This window comes from Periophthalmus magnuspinnatus, chromosome 4 (assembly GCF_009829125.3).
Source record: "Periophthalmus magnuspinnatus isolate fPerMag1 chromosome 4, fPerMag1.2.pri, whole genome shotgun sequence".
Taxonomy (NCBI): Eukaryota; Metazoa; Chordata; class Actinopteri; order Gobiiformes; family Gobiidae; genus Periophthalmus; species Periophthalmus magnuspinnatus.
The window spans coordinates 7,309,649-7,330,135 of NC_047129.1; the positions used below are offsets into that span (position 1 = coordinate 7,309,649).

The 20,487-nt window shown below is 42.2% G+C and overlaps 1 protein-coding gene across 2 annotated transcripts in view; it reads right to left on the reverse strand.

Annotated features, from left to right (window-relative positions):
- Positions 1-1,029: 1,029 nt before the first annotated feature.
- dab1a (DAB adaptor protein 1a) overlaps positions 1,030-20,487 on the reverse strand; it is a 63,808-nt gene continuing 44,350 nt past the window's right edge. Inside the window, exons 9-16 of one of the 2 annotated variants that reach the window (XM_055221052.1) lie at positions 19,525-19,578; positions 13,325-13,477; positions 10,986-11,048; positions 10,051-10,147; positions 8,983-9,365; positions 8,424-8,619; positions 8,206-8,354; positions 1,030-2,620 (exon numbers count right to left, since the gene is read on the reverse strand). In XM_055221052.1, the coding sequence (XP_055077027.1) occupies positions 2,576-2,620; positions 8,206-8,354; positions 8,424-8,619; positions 8,983-9,365; positions 10,051-10,147; positions 10,986-11,048; positions 13,325-13,477; positions 19,525-19,578 (1,140 nt within the window). In that variant the 3' untranslated portion in view covers positions 1,030-2,575. Of the gene's footprint in view, positions 2,624-8,205; positions 8,355-8,423; positions 8,620-8,982; positions 9,366-10,050; positions 10,148-10,985; positions 11,049-13,324; positions 13,478-19,524; positions 19,579-20,487 lie in introns of both variants that reach the window. The other variant, XM_055221051.1, reaches the window with a different exon arrangement.

The following is a 20,487-nucleotide window of genomic DNA, read 5'->3' on the forward strand; positions in this document are numbered from 1 at the left end:
GAGGCAAACATAGCAATAGGAACCGAAAGAAACCTGTCAACATTCCAGCTTTGTTACTCTGGAGGTAAACGTATTTATACAGGCATTTATAATATGACACAAAATACATCTTATGACAGATACAGTGTCTTCAGTAGAGTTTGTCCTGTTCTGCACAGACATGACCCTGAGGCCTCTGGGACGTCTCTATCACTATCAGTCTGAGGGGAAAAAAAAAGTTTTTAGCACATATTTTTGAAGTTAAAGGCAATAACATTTCAGATATGATCAGGCTCTCCCTGAAGGACTAAACATGCCCTCTGCAGCTCCTCTGTCCTCTGTGGAGATTACCTGTGTGTTTGACACACATTTAGCTTTTTTCAAAGTAGATTTTCCAAAACATACTTTTTACTTTGATTAAACCTATGTAAACTTCATCTTGTGATACAGTCCAATTATAAACAAAAAATAATTCATTTTTGGCCAGTGTACTGCCTGTACTGTAGTCTCATGACAGTGAGCTGGGAAGAGAGGCAGTCCCAAAGGGAACCGCTGACAATGAGCATTGTGGATTAGGCAGTAACTAGGACACCATTATGAGAAAGACACAATCCTTTTCCACTGCTTAGTGTCATAAAAATAACCCTCTATATGGCAGCTTAGAGAGTAAAAGTAAACCCACCACACATTGGTTCAGACGTGTGCTATGAACCTGGACTAGGTCACTGTTCTCTTTGTCCTGAGCAGTGTGAAATAAATCATGTATTAACCTTTGCTTTAAGGCTTTGGCTTCTTAAACACTGCGCTGAAATAAAGGAACAGAAGGGAGGCTGTTGTAGCTGGCTGCTAATAAACCTTATGACAGCTTGCATTAGAGCCTGCCAAAGTGACAGGGCTATTAAAATCATGTTAAATTACAACTAAATAGTGTGGACTAGTTACTTCAGACTGGGCACAGAAGCACAGGGTCACCCTCATGCACAACCCATTAGTTTCAGTCACGTCTATTCACACACATAAAACACTTAGACCAGAGAGTCATTGAGATGTGTTTATTTGTAACAGTAATACATGGTGGCATAATCAACTGAACCAAAATCATCTATAAACCCACTGTAGAATGTCATAGTCATAAAGATAAAAATAAGGTGTCAATTTTACATTAAGAAACTGTTAGCTGAGGTAAAGTTAAAATAGGTCTAGAAATGTTATGTACTCAAACAGCAATGGTTCCCTTTTTATTTATTCTTTGCTCTTGTCTCCTGGATGTCATGTATTTCCTCTCCAGGCGACATGGACAGGGACTCTGGCCATAAAATAGGGAGCGAACGTCACAGTATGGAGCTGTAGTAGAGGAGGCTGCAGCCGTCACGGACAGCAGCAGTTTGGCACCTGACTGACAGAGAAATGGGGGGAACATGAACTGACACTGACCAATCAGAGTGTTGAGAAAGACAAGAAACAAAACGCAACTTCTCACACAGAACGTACAAGAGTGGGAAAATGTTTAACTTAACATTAAGGTTTATTGGTTTTAGACAAAAGTGATGCAATGTTTGGAGCTGGAAGCAGGATTAGCTGTATAAGTATAACAGGTCTACATTCTAAAATAGGGCAATAAACATAGTGTGACCCTGAAAGGAAAACATATGTTGGTATTGCTTGGGTAAAGTTAAGAGTTTGCATAACTGAAGCCTTCCTATTTTATGGCACAGACGTCCAGTGGACAGAATGATTATTATTATTTACAAAATGAGTTTGGCAAACCAACTATCAGATGCCTTAAAGCCATGTAGACTCTATAAGTCCAATAGAGCTGACCCCAGCGGCTTGATTGACTTATAAAATAAAAATTCACTTTTTTCATTTTTTAAATCAGTATTGTACAAAAGCTATAGAGAATGAAGAGTTCAATCACAGAATCTGTCCCTGGCCTCTTCCCTCTTGGGTCCATTCTGCAGTTCATCTGGTCCTTAAGCCTTCAGTGTTTCTGCTAGAGAGACGTTTGGCAAATTACGATGTTTTGTGTACTGCATGTGTGTGAGGAGCTCCCAGAGTCTATTTCTGCATAGAGATCCAGCAGACACTCACAAGGATGGGGGGGGGGGAAACGCCCAAAAGCGACCGACCAATCACAAGTGCGATCCTGGTATGACTTGTCCCAGCACAGATTCTCAAAAGAAAAGATGATCTCTCTAATCCTTGTAAGCGTGCATGTACTTGAACTGTAAGTTGAATGGAGACAGAGGGAGAGGCACTGCTTGATTCGGTAGCCCCTCCCTGGCAGGACAGTCCCAGGCCAGAGGGGCGAGAGGAGGAGCAGGTACAGGGCAGCAGGAGCGTACGGGACAGGGTGGGGGGTCCATAGTATGTGTAAGGCTGGCTCTGATTGGCCACAGGGAGACGAGAGAGCACAGTGCATGGTGGTGATGGAACTGCAGAGGAGGTGGGTGACAGAGAGGGAGTGTAGTGGCTCCTCGTGGGACGCTGTCAGCAGGAGGAGTTGATGAAGAGGAGTTACACATTCATACAGTGATGAGGGAGGGTTCTGCTCCTGCCCCACTGCTGCTGGTCGGGTGCGTCTTCCTGTGGGTCTCTATTTCTTCCCTTTGTTGATCTTGGCGTAGAGAGGGTCCTTTCCCTTCTGGGCACAAAAATGAGAAGTGGGTGTCAGAAAGTATAATCTATGATTTCATATCATTTTAAGACTCAAGCTGATATTTACTACAAGTTATGAATATGTGGCCAATCACAGGGTGTCATTTTGTCATTTCTTGATTTCAGTAACACATAAATTGGTTCTTTTAAACTATTTTTGGATTTAAATTTCAGATTTAAGCTTAAACGTGCACTATGTAATATTTCCAGTGAAAGCAGTGATGGGGTAAACCTCATTTGTTGTAAAAGAAATTGATAAAAGATTATGTTTTATTTATATTCTAATATGAATAAGTAGAGCTGTCTTACTAGATTCATTACAAACTGCTTCACTTATACAAAGCCTCCATTTACATGCAAAAACACCCATGCAAAAAAACAAAAAAAAAAAAACAGCAGAGATTAGCATTTACGTAGCTACTTATGTTGCAATGACGCTTATCCAACAACTCAACCCACCCAACTGGACCAAGCAACAGTTTTCTCTTCACAAGCCCAGACAAGTACCATACTGCTCTAATTGTGAGATAATATTTATATAATCCACAAGGGGGCAGGAGTGCACTGCTTTGCACTCTAATCATTTATGTTCTGCGTTCATTTAAACCTCTCAGCTTTCACCCTTGAAACATAAAGAAAGAAAAGGGGGAGTTATAACTTGCCATTGTTACACCCCCCTCTCACCCCAGGCTTCCTCCAGGGCCCCTATGAATCAGAGGAATAAACTAGCCTTGAAAGACCAGTTCTGAGTCATAGGCAGTCTCCCTCCATCTGAGACAAACAGAGGATGATGGAGCACCCCACAGCGGGGCCAGTTATTATCATACACATAATTACACCAGCCACTCCATCTCTCACGCAGACAGCCTGATTGGGGGCTTTTCACTCTTACGGTATATTTGGGACAGATCTGCGTTGAAAGCCTGAAAGAAGTTTCTACTATAAGAGGTTTCCATCCCAGAGACTGCAACACAGAATGGTAGAGTAAGTGCCAATTGGATTCCAGCCAGGTTCACACAAATGACTTGAATGACCTCTTGAAATTGAATTGTACAAATAAATATATTACAATGTTAATGCTACACACCCAAATCAGGCCTCATAGTTTGTGATTTTGCGGGTCATAAAAGCCATTTGAAAAGGTTTAGTTCAGTTGATTGGCATTAAAGGTGCCCACTTTTGTCTCCATGTAGATATTATTGCTTTGTTTCACAGTATGGCATTAAGGTAATCACCATGGAGAAATGCAGGTTGCACCAACAGGCCAAGTTGAAGGTCACAGCATGAATGATGATGATTTTTTTTTTTGATGACACAGCAATAACATCTCCATGGTGACAGAAAACACAAAAGTTATATTGCGTTGTCAGTCTGGGAGAGGAGTACGCTTGACTCTCTTTTAATTTCTACCATTTGACTACTTTCTGTCATTATTTCAAAATAGAGCTGAATGTGAAATTTTATCCGTAATTGAATAAAATAATAATAACTTGAGAAGGGCTTTTCTGTTTTGCTCTAACCTCTCTCTGCTGCCTGCGAGTGCACTTTGAAAGCACAAACCAGGGTTGAAGCTGGAGGGAAGTGTTTAGCAGTGGTGGCTCTGGGCTGGGAGAGCAGAGAGCGTGAGTGTGGGGGGCGTGCCAGGGCCAAGCAGTCAGAACAAGCTGCCAAAGGAACTGAGACAAAAAGGAAAAGACGTCTTGTGACAGCCAGCGCTCTGCACACTGCTGTGAGCGGCTGCAGCCTGCCCATCTCACCCCGCATCAAGTGTGCAGCGTAGCCAACCCTAGACCGCTTCAACGCCATCAGACTCAAAACACTGGAAAACACAGTGCAGGGACGAGCTGCTGAGGAGACAGGTGAAGGACCAAAATACCTGTGGACGCAAATGCGAGCTGAAGTGGCTTACTAAAGTTTGCTCGCTGGACTTGCGTGGTAGATCCAAAACAACCATGAGTTGCAGTGGCATTGTCATTCTCAGACTATCTCAGACTATATTTGGCTTTCATGTTATTTCAATACATCTGCAATAACATTAATATACAGCAATAGGACAAATATACAGCAGAAGCACAAATCAGGACTAATCTAGAAGTAGAGTAGGTTTAAACAGGACAAAACACCATAAAAATAAGATTCAGGTTGAAACTGAACTCAACCAAAACCTTTGTTGGAATAAATGAGAACTAAACGCAACAGTACACTCACCTTAGGGTAGGTCATTGGATTTTACTCATAACAGTTACTCATTACTATAAGAAACTAGGGTGTGTTAGTTTCAGTGTAGTGAGCACCTACAATCTGCTTTCACAATATATTTTATAAAAGAATTTCACATTAGTCTCAACTAATCAAAGCCAGATTAAAGCAGGGGAAAAATTACTGAAACTAAGCTAAGTACTACAAGCTGACACCTGCGCACCCCAGCTTGAGAACCACTCCCCAGCACGCATGTACAGGTGTGTCAAATTGAAAAGCTAGGCCATTTTGTCAAAGCTACATTATACCTTTGGCTGCAATGGGAGCACAGGTGGCCCCAGCATGGATCACAGGTGTTCTTGTCCTGGGTGTAACCAGCCTAATCAACAGTATTTGTGTGTGCGTATTTGGGATGATGTCTAAAGTCGATGTGATTGAGCAAGTAAACACCATATGGGAGCAGCGGCACTGGAACATAACCAAAGGAAAAAATAAGAGTACAAACTCAAAGCTTTTGGGTCAGACTCTCTGCAAAAAAACATTTTACAGTCCATCCCTCCCTATTTAAGGCTCACACGCACCTGTCGCACTTGAGTTTTACCTCAGGTTTTGGAGGGGGCAAAAGAACACTCTGCCAAGCCAGTACCCCGGAAGTTATCTTGGATTTTGGATTATGCCAATTATGTAGGTAGGCTCGTTAATCTTGGCACTCCTGTATAAGATGATGAAAACCACCTCCGGACTCAGTGCCAGCAGCTATTATTAGAGCCATAGTCGGGGATACTGTGAGTGGGTGAACAGACTTTAGATCCAAAAAGAATAACCTCTGGCTCTTGTTTTATGATATTTTGGGTGATATATTTGTAAAAGTTTGGTAAAGTCAACTCAAAGAAAACATGTAGTAAGTCAAATGTTTAAAGTTTATGAATTTAGATAAATATGAGCCATGCTTACCGGTGTCTAAATGTGTGTGTGTGAATAGGGGATTACATGTTCATTTATGATGCCAGAAATATAAAAATACCAAATAAAATAAAGATGAGTAGTAAAAAAACTAAAAACAAAATCTACACAGAACAGAAGCAAACAAAGTAATGTAACAATACACATCGTAGAGTAGTTTATTCTGCTGTACCGTCTCATCAATCTAAAATAATCTTTTAAGATTGCATGCCATTGTTTCAGCACTTTTTTCCATATCAATATATTTTGCCAGCAGCTCCAGGCACAAAAACGAATGCTTCTACAGGAAAATTGAGTTCTTTCAAACCATTCTGCCTTTGCAATATTACATAGTTTGTTTTTATGACCATAACAAGTCATCTGTTATACATAAAATGACATTTATTTATATCCAAAATCAAGGCTCAATCCCAGAAGCCTGTGAGTTCAGTGAAGCACACAGGCTCTGATTGGCTGTCACACACAATCACCTGTACTTCTGACATGTGCTATTTTAGGGAGCAGGTTGCGATGTGGGAATAACCAAAACACAGTATGAGAAGCACACATTGTACTACGGAGGAACATAGCACTTCACAAGGTACACACAAAACACGGCACAAGCACAATGAAACGATCTCAACACTCAAACACATGCCGGGGTTGTGAGAAAGGGAAAAGAACATGTGCAAAAATACAAGAGAAGACAGAGAAACTACAAAAGGACGGCGTGCACAGACAGGAAAAGGGAGGCAGCAGAACATTGGTTACGCTTCATACCTACCGTGCCCTGCTGCTATCTAGCTCCCAGCCTCTGGACTGCCCTGGTTGGGACTGCCCTGGTTGGGACTGCCCCTCTGTGGACTGCCCTGCTCTGGACTGGGCTCTGGTACCTCAGTCCCCTCTGCACTCTCACTGGGACAGGGCGAACCAGAGCCACACGCCTGAACAGCAGCAGGTGTGAGAGGCGCGGAAACAAGGAGGAAACAGGAAAGCAGACAAAGAATTAAACTGAAAGAAGAAAGCTAGGGTTAGAGGAGTGTTAGGACTATAAAAGGGGAGAGTGTCAGTCTACAGAAGAGAATTAAAACTTTACACGTTGATTTTTTTCTGAGTATATCTTGATTTAATGACTGATTGTTATGAAAGCTTGCAACAACCACATTATTGACAGGCGTCTTTCCCCTAAAACACACTTTTTGGAGGCATGTTTCCCGCCTGTGCCCATCTTTCTTGTCCATCTTTCTGTGTAACCTTTTCAGCACTCTCTCGCTCCCTCAGTGCCACCCCCTCTCTGTTATCCAAGCTTGGTGACATTTTCAAAAGTGTGAAAAGTCCTTTATGTTTTTTTTTTAGTAATAGCTGGACTTGGAGGCATAAAACTAATGTTGCACGCCCCAGAGTGGAGAGAGCAAGAAGAAAAAGAGGGAAGAAAGCCTTGGAGAGAAAGAGGGACAGAGAGAGAAAGAAAAGGAGGGGAGAAAGCATTGGAAAGAGAAAGAGAGATGGAGAGGGAGTAAGAGAAAAGGAGGGAGAATTGGGGAAAATTATAGAGAAGGAGGGACAAAAAGAAAGAGGGGGACGGAAGCACTGGAAAGAGAGGGAAAAAGAGAAAAAGGGTAAGAAAGCATTTGAAATAGAGAGACAGAGAGAGAAAGAGAAGAGTTGAAAGCTGTGTTTTTTGAAGGTCATTCATTCGACAAGGACTTTGGTCAAAGGGGGCGCTTTCTCATCTCTCACAAACTCTCTCCATCTCCTCATCTAACTCTGCCTCTGTCCAACGTGCACACAAAATAAGGATAAATCACCAGCGGAAGAAAAATTAGGGACTATTTCTCCTTTATAACAGAAAGATGAGCCTGTCCATATAGAAGTAGTGATGTATGGATGCTACCTCTCAGATATTAATAACAGGCTAATGATGACAAGTCCGCCGGCTAATTTAATGCTGTGTTGATCATGCATGCACACGCGGCCACATACAACTCATTTTCACAGTCATAGAGAAGCACACTCATACGCAAATGCAAGCACACACACACACACACAACAGGGACACAACAGTCGGCCCCCTAATCAGCCAGAGTGATTACCTGGCCCGCCAACACGGCTACAGTGGCGATTTATCAGCAGATCTCGACATGTAGATACACTTATAGCTGCATAAGAAGTGGCTTAATAAAGGACGCACACTTCACAAAGACCTGGGGCACGTCCATTTTTATATAAGAATCAAGATAATACAGCCAGACTTCAACAACAATATAACTCTCAAAAATAGTGATTCCAATTGTACTGTTAGATTTGCCAAGCTGATGTACGGTAATTTTGGTCTCTCATTCTTCTGTGAATATTCAGTCAGGAGGTAAATGATTTAGATACATCCAAAAAAGTTTCATTTCTTCTACAGTGGCTAAAAACACTTACAGCATCCTCCTCTCCGCTGCGGCTCGGGCTGCCCTCTGCCTCCCCAAACGAGTCGTCCGTGGGCGGGTCTGTGGCGTCCGTGGGGGGGTCGCTGACGTGAGAGGCCGATGACTTGGAGGGAGAGCTTTGTCTGGGAGCTGGGGTGGGAGCTGTGAGGAGACACTGAGTCAGATGTACTGGACTACAGTGTGTGATGTGACAGAGAGGGTGAGTCTTACGCGAGTTGGTGGATGGCGTGGTGGAGGTGACTGGTGTCAAGTTCATCTGAGAAATGTCAAAGTCGTCACAGTCGTCCGTGTCCTGGGCAGTGCCCACACGGCTGAAGTAAGTGCTGAATGCTTCAGAGGTTCCTGCCAAGCCGGGCTGCTCCGACTTCTTGGAGGGCATGGCAGGAGGCTTGGCCAACTGGAAATCCTGCACAGTAGACAAGTGTGAGCCTGAGCCAACTCCACGTGATCTAATGTCTTAAAGTGGAGGCCCATATATGCCACGAAAAGTAAAAAAATCTGATCTAGACAATGTGGGGAAGTAGAGGATGCAGCACTGGGAGCTGCAGCTCAGGTTCCTTGGCCTCTAGCTCTGGTGCCATCAGATAAGTTTGGAGATTAGAATTTAAATACACAGGTAAAGATGCCAAGATAAAGTCATGTTTCAGAGATAAACAAAACCTTGAGTTGATTTAGTAGTCTCTATCCCTGTAGCCCTGGTGCCCCTCTGTAAAAGCACCATTATTCTCCAGAAAAGTCAACAAATTTTTCACAGTGAACTGTTTAGCACCTTGAACATCTCTTTGCCCATCTTCTTTGCCCGCTCCCCATGCTGCGGACTGGAGGATGCGGAGGGGGAGGGGGCCGAGGCACTGGCTCCAGCTGAGATGCTTTCTCCAGCAGGGGTCACTGTGGTGACTGGGGTCAGTGTCTGGAACATGGCTGCAGGCAGCGTGCCCACGGGCTGGGCAGGGAGGTAGGCTGTGGGGTAGGCTCCTGCCGCCATGGCTGCCCACTGCTGCTGTGTGGCGGGGAAGATGTTAGCCTGGCCCCAGATCAGAGGCTGACCCCCAGGCAGGACCTGTGCCACGGGACCCAAGGGCGACTGCACACCAAAGGCCAGAGGCGTCTGTGCCCAGTGTCCTGGAGGCACCGCCCCCATGGTCACATAACCTGCACAGACACAGCAGCACATGTGATTACAATCTGAACATAGCACTTTACACACACTCACAAACACACACACAGATAATACACCATGCATCACTGCAGAGAGCTGCCTGTAGCTAATGTGCTGTCTCTTAATGGTCACGGTGAACTCTCATAATTACCTCCAGAATGAGCCGGAGTCATTATGTAAAGGCACACTCATTACATTCAGTCCGATTCATCAGTGCAACTTGTTCTGTAACACATCGTCTGTACTGTGGGAGAGAGGCCTGACACTTCACCTGTGCATCCTCTGCACTGTGCTCAGACCCAGTACAGAGAGGAGCTTTAGGACTTGAGTCACCAGGGGCTGTGCATACTAAACACTCTAGTCCTGTGTTTATTACTCTGCTCTGACCGGCACAGTCAGCGCCTCAGCCACAGGTAAATCAGCCACATCCCGTTAACCACACATTTCATATTCCACACACAAGCAGCCCACCTCTCTGTGCCCCTCATCTACATTTCTATTCTATTCTGTCCCTGTGTATTTTCCTCCAGCCCTCTCCTCTTCCTTTGGCCTGCTAGCGCACCTCTTAAGTTTTCTGACTCTGCCTTCATCTCCTCTCACGCCTTGCCCCCCCGCTGCACCTGTTTCCCCTCCGCTCACAGCGCTCTTGTATATAAGCAGAAAATGAAAGGGTCCTACCTGAGGGCACAGACGCAGGGTTGAAGGGAGCAAACAGTTCGGTGGGGGGCTGCAGGCCTTGGGAGGGGTCCAGGGTGTTGGCTGGAGAGGCGGGTGTCTGAAGAAGGAGGCACGTAAGGACAGGATATGAGCGGGTTGGGTAGCATTCCAAATGAAAAACTGTTTTGCCATTGATCTTCACAGCTTTTTGTTTCCATGTGATGTTCTAATTCTAAAAGGTGTATATTTCAGGTGAATGGCAGCTACTTAAAAATTCTAAATATAAATGTGAAAATCTCTATAATGAGTGGAACCATAAATATGAAATAAAAACTGTCAGAGTGAGCAGTCTCCAGAGTCAGTTTAACAAAGTCAACTTTTCCAAAGTTTTTGGGTGGTTCTGCATGTCTTCTCGGAGATGCTATTGCTTTTTGTGGAAAATTTCACAGTATGGGACTTCCAGCGCAAAGGTAAAGAAATAACATCTCAGTAAAGGCAAAAAGGTGATGTCAATAGGCCATGTAACAGGTCAGATCTGTGGAGAGGCGGGACCACTCACAGTAAAGGCCAGTACACACAAGACGGTTTGACGTGCTGCAATGAAACTACTGTTACTTCTCCCTAAAACTAACTATACCCCGCTCAAACCATGGCCTTTTTCTCCACACAGCCTTGTACTGTGTCTCCAACGCAGATAAAGAATTGTGTTAAAGCCTTTAAAGAGCCGTGACGTGCAGCCTTTGAATTGTGTTGACGAGCGTCAGATGACCTTTAAAAGTATTTTTTAACAATCAAAACACCTGTAGTAGGATACATGCAAGATAAACAACATAATGCCATATTTTTGGAACATCTCCATGGAGACAAGCAGCTGATGAACCCCAAACTGGAACAGTTACACAGTACACCTTTACAGTCTTGTCATTTTCAAAATATGGCACTACAGTTTTACTTACAGATGGAGAAGTGATGTCTGGAGGTGTGGACATATCTCCAAAAATCTCTAACTGGTTGATGTTCTGAAAATCACACATAAATCTTTTTAAAAACAAGTGACTATTATTATTTTGTATTGCTCAATTGTATTAGTTCTGTTCCAGTGCACCATGCTTTTCACACCTCATGCAAAACAGCACAAGTTATAATTACGGCACCTACCTGAGATCTGAACAGCCACACAGAGGAGAGGGGGATGGGGACAGATGAGATAATGAGGTGAGATGATTGATTAGGATGACATACCCACCACAATCTTTGACATGTGCCACAGACAAAGGTGCTTTCCTAACTAGCAGCTGATGCTAAAACACACTAACACACCCCCGGGATCATTATAGTAGCAGTCTGTTGGCCTGGGCAAGTCATCACTGCCCCCTCTCTGTGCTATCAAAGCCAGCAGGAGCCAGGTTTGATCTGTGATGTTGGGTTTCCTTTTACATTCTCCCCATGAGCTTCTTCTCTTTGCACTTTAATAGTATCTTTAAGCCAGCAGCGAGCGGAGAGGACTATTTATAGGTGATAAAGGAATCTCAGGCCTTGGATACGTGGTGATAGATTTGCATAAATCATGGAGCAGATCATTTCTTCTGCAGATTATGAATGTTCTAAGGATATATTTTGGTCTTGTGGGTCAGAAGTTAGTTCGGTACGCCTCTATCAAAGATGGGATCATTGCGATTAGTATTTGCTGATTAGTATATTTGTGCAGTATGTAAAATAGCTGAAATGTACGTATTATTATAACAAATGTTTTGCTTTACACTGAAATTAATTCTCATCTGATCATCAAAAACATCTGGTGACGTGTGAGTATTTGGAAGACAAAGTACAGTGAATTCTAAAATGACTCTTTCAATAATTTCTCTTTCACTTTTGTCATTTGCATAATTTTCCTTGTCAACACCTGCACAGGAGTGAACAATCAGAGGGAAATCTGATTACTCACATCAGATATAACTACAGATACCAGATAATGATCAGATTTTGGTGTGCATGTAAACACAGCCACTGAAATGTTGCTGTATTTTGATCTATGTAAGACAATGTGCCTTACACACGAATATGATACACGCAGTTATCAAGTATAGTAACTGTAGTATTGACTTGCTGTGACTCCTTGTACTCCTATAATCTCATGACAATTGATTTTTTTTAAACAACTTTAACTCATCTTCAAACACTTGAGCGGAGTTGGACAGTTATAGACTTTCTGTCCACACTGAGACTTCTTATTCTTTGGGTTTGTGGTAAGGTCTGACTATGCAGTTGATTATGAATACTTTATTAATGCTGTGGGAGTGAGGGGATGGCCGCAGTGAGTCTGCTTGACCCCGCGACCCAAAAGCACTTCTGTGACAGCCGACACCACCTTTAAGTTCACTGCACTCTCATTGTCCTCCTGCCACACACCGGTACAGCTAAAGCCAAAATTATTCATGAACCCAGCTCAAGGAACATTTAAGTTATAAAAGGCAGGGTGCAGTGAAGAGTTCATTTGCAAAAACAGATCTGCCATCTGAAAAAATGTCAGAAATTTGCAATTTACTATCTGTCCTAACAGTGTTTTCAAAAGACCTCTTTGAGCAAATTTACTAAACTATACTGTCATTAATATACGTGTGTGTTTTTGGCTGCTGTATGAGTATTTGTACTTGTCTAAAACGCACTACTGCCCTTTCAGAGGAGGACTTTCCATTCCTATGGCAGCAGCAAGGTGTGCATGTTTTATTCATGAAACGACAGGGTCAAGAGTCAGGCTGACCCACCACTAAAGGAGAACAACAGAGGAACAGCGCGGGACGGGAGACAGGAGCGCACCTGAGCATCTGTCGAGAGATTTGAAAACTGTGGACCTTAGGGCAAGTATCTCAAGAGTATCTGGCAACACGCCTACAAGGGGACGATTATTGATAGGCCACTGGCAAATCAATAAGTATAAGGCTGTACTGAATAATTTATGTCAGTGAGTAACAGAATGTGAACTGGACACTATTTTCTATAAGCATTTTTATTTAGTTGCCAAATATTTGAATAAACATAATAGTGTTTTTGATCTAATATTGGTAATAGAAGGTAGAAAGTTACTGATTCTGTCAATTAAAAAGGGATTTACGTGGTTGAAATAGCACAGACCATCTTTATCTCTGCCATGGTTGGGTATACTTTTAAATTGCTGTGTACTTTTTAAAATAGACATATAGTTAAAGCCTACAAATCTGATGCGATCTTGACCTTTGATCGTTCTTCAGTACTGTTTCAAATTGCACCAAGGCTCTTCACTGCCCACACCGCTTACCTGAGTCACCATATCCATGTCTAGAAAGTCTATGAGATCTGCTGCTGCCTGCGGCTTTGGTGGGGCTGTCTCATGGAAATGGGGTGGTTGGTGCTGATGAAGATGTTGATGAAGATGGTGATGATGTTGATGAGGGGTGGTTTGATGCCCGTTCTGCAAACACAGCCCCAGTGTTAGATGTTAGATGGGATGAAATGTGCACAGACAAACAGTTTTTCATATTATAGAATTAGTACGTCACCTGAATGACGGATAAACTAAGGCTTATCAAGGGTACACAATATCTAGAACAGCTAAACCAGGTAAAGGAGTTCACCAAGACTAAACTGTGATTAAACTTATAAAACCAGGACCTAACAAACATAAATTCTGACTTGTATAAACGTGACTTGCCCGTGAACCACCATTGGTACCTGCTCTAGCACAATTTGAGCACCACAGCATTATATAAGAGCAGTAGGCCTATATACACACATATAAATGAGTGCTAACCTTGTTTCCAGATTTGGAGGCAGAGTGAAGCTTTTAAGAGGGTTATGCTTCATCCCTACCTTTGGTCTCAAACTTGAGCAGAGAACAGCTTTAAAGCCTTTGTGTTTTTGCAAAGCCTGCTCCCCAGTGTCACAGCAGAGGAAACCACCGGGCATAGAGCCGGATTAAGAAGCACACACTGGCGGTGAGAGCAATATGGCGGGGTATGGCATTAGAATATCTGCTTTGTGTTACTGCGGGCTTTCATCACAAGAACTCATTTAAGGCTTGTTTAAATTTTGACCAGGCATTACTCTATGACATGCAAAAAAGTTTAGAGGGTCATCGCCAAAAGATGTATGTGAGTTTGGATAAGCTGGATAAACTTTTAAGATTTCACAAGTATCGGACCAAAAAGGCAGTAATTCACAACTTTTTGTCTTGTGTACCCCTTTCACATACTTCCTTGCATGGTTGGGAAACATTGCAAAGCAGTAAGTAATGAACAAGATACCAACTAGGCATGCCACGAGTTTCCTTGCTGAATTTTGAAATACTAACAATGGAAATGTAGGTGCTATTACTATATTAACCAAATACCAACTATTGTAAGAAGCCAAAAACAAACATACACACACAAAAAAACCTTAAACTGTCGATTGGTATGCCGATAAACTCTGCCGATATATATGTAGGGCCGATTTAGTCCCCCCAATTACTGGTATATAATTAGAATTTGCTGCTAACTCATTCACGAACCTGTTTTAGTACAAACTGGATAAGAGAGTGGTGTAGTCACATTTGGTGCAGTGTCCTCTTCACACAAAAGTGCTCAAATAAAGCTTTATTCATATTTATTAGCAGCTGGTTGGCCCAAACTAAATATTGGCCTCGTCAGGAAATATAAGGCTGATAACCAATGTACTAAAAAGTGCAAATACCAGCACAATATATATCAGTTGGACGATATTTTTGCGGATATTTGCACTGTTAAAACTGTGAGTTTATACCTTTACAGAGTCTGGTGATATTTGTATCTTTTGTGTGCCATGTTGGTTACGCTGTAGGCCATATGCGAGGAGAAGAGGGCTCACACTTTACTAAAACACTGCAGTGTATTACTAAAATACTTTAAAGTCTTTCCAAACGCCCTTTCTGCACAATAAAGCACTACAGTGTTTCCAATGGCTGAAAACTATGAAGCATGGCCATCATTAGTTTTACTGGAGAAGCATAACAGCTCGGCCAATATTCATCAGCTCTACAAGTGTATCCTATTTGTCTTATGTGGATTTCCTTTAGATTCAAACTGTTACTATATAAGCCAGATGTTGGGGTCACACTGGAGCAAAAATATGAATAATACAAATTACATGGGAGGGAGGAATCCAATACCATTTTTCTTGTTCTAAACCAGAGTGTCCTGATAGCGACTCTGCACCACATGTCCATCCTTCTCTCTTCTGCTGCCAATTATCCCTGTGTGCCCATTACAGCTCACACCTCCCCGCCCGCTTCTTTATCAATATGGAGGCCACCTATCTATTAGCCATCTCCAAGGAAACGGTAATTACCTGTGCACATGTGTTCTGCATACAATTAACGCCGACCCCGTAATTAAAGCCACCTTGCCTACTCCCTGCCGCGTGATTGATGGCATTGGCACGCTACAAAAACAACAACAAAAGTGGCACAGAAAAGGTCTGTTTGTGCCAGGATGGTCAATAAGGCATCATCTCATCAGGCATGGATTATAAAGACCTTCAGATTTTGACTTTTGGGGTTAACAAAGCAAATCTCCTGTGTCTTAGAATGAATTGTGTATTATTTGCCCAGGCTATGGCGCTGAATAAATGGTAGGATTGTGCAATGATATGTCCCTAATCCTAATTACAGTTATTGCTCTAATCTATTACAAAAATGTGTGATAAACAGAAGCAGTTAATTCAATTCTGTTTGGAATGATATGTACCGTATTTGTTTTATCCCGTAAGACCCTGAGCAAAGCCACCTCCATTCATTCATTCTATCCATTCTACTACTTCTTGTTAGTGCCATATGAACCATCTCGCACTCTGAGGACTTCAGGGATCGGCCTCCTGCTGGTGCTCAGTGTCAGGACTAAACATGAGCAATCAGCATTTCAGTTTTATGCAGCGAAACCTCGGAACAATCTTCCTGAAAACATGAGACAGTTTGACAATGTTTAAATCCAGGCTCAAAATGGTTCTATGTAGCTGTGCATATGACTGAAAAGGTTTTTATTCTGCTCTTTTATTGTTAATCTTATGTACGTTTTTGTTTGTTTGTATAGTGATTCTAATGTCTTTCTTATTCTGTAAAGCACTTTGAATTACTTTTTGTACGTATTGTTCTATCCAAATGAACTTGCCTTGCAAATTCCAAGTGGCCGTGGTTATGATTTTTCAAGCAAATCTAAAAAATTGCAGTTAGCATTGATCCCTTGCCAAGTGTTTTGCTTGTACAGTAATGTTCTTGGAAAGGATTTTTGGTTTGATGAAATTATTCAACACATTTCATCGAATACTTCAAAATGTAGCTATTTCATTTTTCAGATTTGAAGTTATTCTGCATATTTCTGTATAAAGCACAAGGCTAATCCAGTGCTGCAGAGGTGCGGAGAGTGGCGTGGCCGTGCTTGGCTGCTCACTGGTAATGTGTTGACCTCTTCATGTGAACAGGGCCAGCGTTGACTTAACACACTCACACTTCTCACAGGGTCAAGGGCTTATGGAGGATTGAAATGGCCTTATGTGAGTCTTTTATTGACCTGTGGAGCTGATGGGACAAGCTGACAGTAAACAACAGGAGACACGAGGTCACAAATCTGCCACCCATCATGTCATTAAGATGTATAGACACAGCAGGGGTCCACCCGGTGAATCAACAAGGCTGTGGAGCTCAACACTGACCGCCCTCAACTCCAGCTCATTCATTTTTCCCATAGACTTTCTGAAAAAAATAATGGTTTTTGGTTTTTAAAAGTTTGAAAACGCGCAGCTACTGTATGTGGCAACGAAGCACAAGACGACCTGTATTTTTTAAAATTAAAATCTGTTTCTGAAATGTAAAGCCACAGTGGAGAACATTTAAGACAAAAAAAATAGACTACAATAAAAGCATGCATTCTAACTCTGAGACAGCTTGCATCTCCATATATCTGATTCTTATATGGCCTGAAGGAGGGCCATTTCCTGCTTGTTTCCATGGAAATGTTCTTTGTTGTGCCTTTAAACATGTAATATTTGAAATTCTATGGGAAAAATGAATGGGCGATTTACTTCTGGAACTGCAGCGGACGTGAACTACTGCAATTTAACATGATACAACACATTTTTATGCAGTTATTGTTTTATTCATAATTGAGCTATATTTTGGTGTTTTATCCAATTTCTGTAGATATTTCTATACCTCTATACCTAATGTCTGTTCATTTTGTCCCCAATCCTAAAGCCTAAACCTCACAATATGCGTACATGTCTGAGCAGAAGACATTGAGACCCCAGAAGTGTACAGTCAGATCTTGTATAACATGCATGTCTCTAATCCATCTGTATTCCCTTAAACCACTGTTATATTCACTGCCCCTGACTGGCTCAAAGGCAGAAAAGACTTGAATTTGCTGTTGTTAAAGCGGAATAGACGAGCAGTCCAATTGGTTGCACAACAAGAGAGAAACATTGGATTTGTTCACATGCCGACACCTGCCAACACGGAGGCAATCCAAATAGCAGCATGTGCCGATAGAGCAGAGCACACACATACTATGGTGTCTGTAAGCTCCTTTCCAAAGCCTTGGATCAAATGCACTCGGAAACTGTGAGGCTGATTTCCAGTGCGCCCAATGCAGTGGGGTATGAGCCAGCCGCGATGTGAGAGTCCACTGGCTGGCTACAGATTGAACATGCACTGCAGAGAAATGGGGCTAGAGAATGTAGGCCATGGAGGAAGGCGACTTTACCAAACAGAATAGCAGAGTTGAGGCGTTTTACGAACAGCTATTTTGGGTTTTTAAATAAGCACAACATAACACACAATCTCTGCATGTCCACAAGGGTTCATGGAGGTTCTCTGCAGCTACTTCTAAGTCAAGACATGCGTATGAAATGTCTGTAAATTATAGTAGGGGTGAATGTTTGGCTGTCTGAGAATGAATGAAAGAATGAGCCAAGGTGAGATTTCCAAAAGATGGTCAGAACTGGGGTATATATTTGAAATACAATTAACATCCATACAATTTTTTAGACAATAAAAGTACCTCTGATAACATGGCGTTTGACTTTAAACAGAATGGAAAAAACTTGTATCAATGTTTTAACACTTTGAAATTAAACTGTCACATCACATCTCACCAGCCAACAAATTAATTATTTAAGTGTAAAAACCTTATTTCCCTACCAATTTCCTACCCGACATTGATCTAAAATAAGACCTGGATGAAACACGTCTCCAATCTATTTCTTTAAGCACAGCCCTGTCTGCTTTCTCACTGTAAATAAAGTGTACATGCAGCGTGGGAGTGAGGTCTGCAGTCTCTCCTATCCATCGCTGTACAACCCACGTCTTTATAGGCACATGAAGTACTGAGTTATAGGGCTGTCTCACTGCGGGCAAGGTCACTCCATTAGAACCAATGCAGTAGGCGCCAGAGAATAGCAAAGATAGAGCATTAATGTGCGGCGCGGTGCTATGGATGAGGAGGTGAAGGACATTCCCAGACTTACACATGGCCTGACTTATCGCTTTTATCCCACACAGAATCAAATCATGCTCCAAAAGCAGGCCGCAGGCTTCACGTACACAGGGAGACCACAACCACAATGACCGTACAAGTGCAAAAAGTCAAAACAATGCAACAGTTACAGAAGAAGAACAGAGGTGGAAGTAACACATTGCTCTGGTTTCTTTTATGAATTTTGAAACAGTAAAACAACATGCCTTATTTTTAGCGTAGTCTTTGCTGGTCTATAATTAAAGGTGTAACTTTTCAGGTGGGGGGGTTGCCATGTGTATGTTCCACAGTATGGTATTAAAGTTATATCCAAGAAGACAAGCAGATTACGACACTAGGGCAAGTTAAAGGTCAGACCGTTAGAGATGATGACCCCTCCCACAGTAAGAATGCATGTTTTAAAGCAATAAAAACACCACTGCTTAGATATATTTAATAGATATGTTTGATGCCATACTGTAGTACATTCTAAACAAACCAATAAAATCTCCATGGAGACGAACAGGTGATGAACACCCACCTGAAAGGTTACACTGAGCACCTGTATGTGTTTATAATCTTTTTAACCATGTAACATTATTAAGGTACAAAATATCACTTGTTCACCTCTGTTGAAAAAGGACACAGACCAAAAACCATTTGAGCAAACATCAGGAGCACAAAAGTAGCGTAGCACACTGCACAGAGCACTGGGTCTCTCCAAACCTCTCAGGGATAAGTGCGAATGATGCAAAAGAAGGGAGATTCACTGCAAATTTTCTTTCACAAGTGTTAGTAACATCAGATCGTCTCAAACAGATTCTCACGGTTTGACTGGGAACCAGTTCAAAGACACTGCAGTTCATCAGCAGGAGAGTGGGCTGGGACTGCCCTGAGAGGTTTGGGTGAGAGGGGAGGCAGGCAGTGGGGTGGCAGGACGGGACAGGCAAACACACACACATATGGGTGTCATACATGTCACATGGGTGTCACTCACTGGGTGTCGCTTTGGGACATCATAGACCCCTTCCTTCTGCTGACTGGTGGGAACCTACAGCATCCACCAATGAGGGCACAGAACAGCCACAACAGCCCCGTTATACAAACCCCCAATACTATTATACTTTACACTGAAAACTTCAATGAGTTATATTTATTTTGGACCAATTATTTTTTGTTTTACTGATGAGAAAATACAAAAATATAATAACTTTTGGGTGAAAATGCAGAGTTGTCTTAACTGTCGGCTTTATTTACTTTTTATATCTTATTAACTAACATGGTCTTATATAATAACAACAATATTAAATAAAACAAGTTACAAATATGTGTGAGTCTGAAAGTGACGACAGCTCACATTTCACCGTACCTCATGGCCATCGCTCACTGTTTTTGACTAACTGATGAATTTATGAGTTTAGACTTTGGCTCCTCCCACCACATCTCACATCCAAATCTCTGTGAATTATGAGCTGATCAATCACTTCTGTGTAGTTCATATGAGTATCCATGAGTGTGTGTACATGTGTGTGGGCAAAGTCTAATCACAATTAAAATCTTTGGAGTGTGTTAGGCTTTGGCTAATCAAGAACCTCCATCAGGCTCCAGTCAGCCTCTCTGCTCCCTTTCTCCTAATAAAGAATGGATAAGATGCGCTTATCACTAGCACAGACATGTAATAACTCAGATTGTCACATATATGATGGCATGTAATATCTCTATGTCATACAGAGATTTGACAGTGGGTGCACTCACAAGAAAGCTCATATCAAAAGGTATTGTGAGGCTTTCTATCGGTGAAGCCTTTGTAAAGCCTTTTTTTATAGTATTTTATAGCTTGTCAATACTGGTGTTGTGAATCAAGTTGGACAAGATGAAAAACACAAACTGTACTTTTCCAGCTTCTCTTGGTTAGTAGTCAGTGAGTCAGTAGTGGATTTTGAATAACATGGAAGTCAAT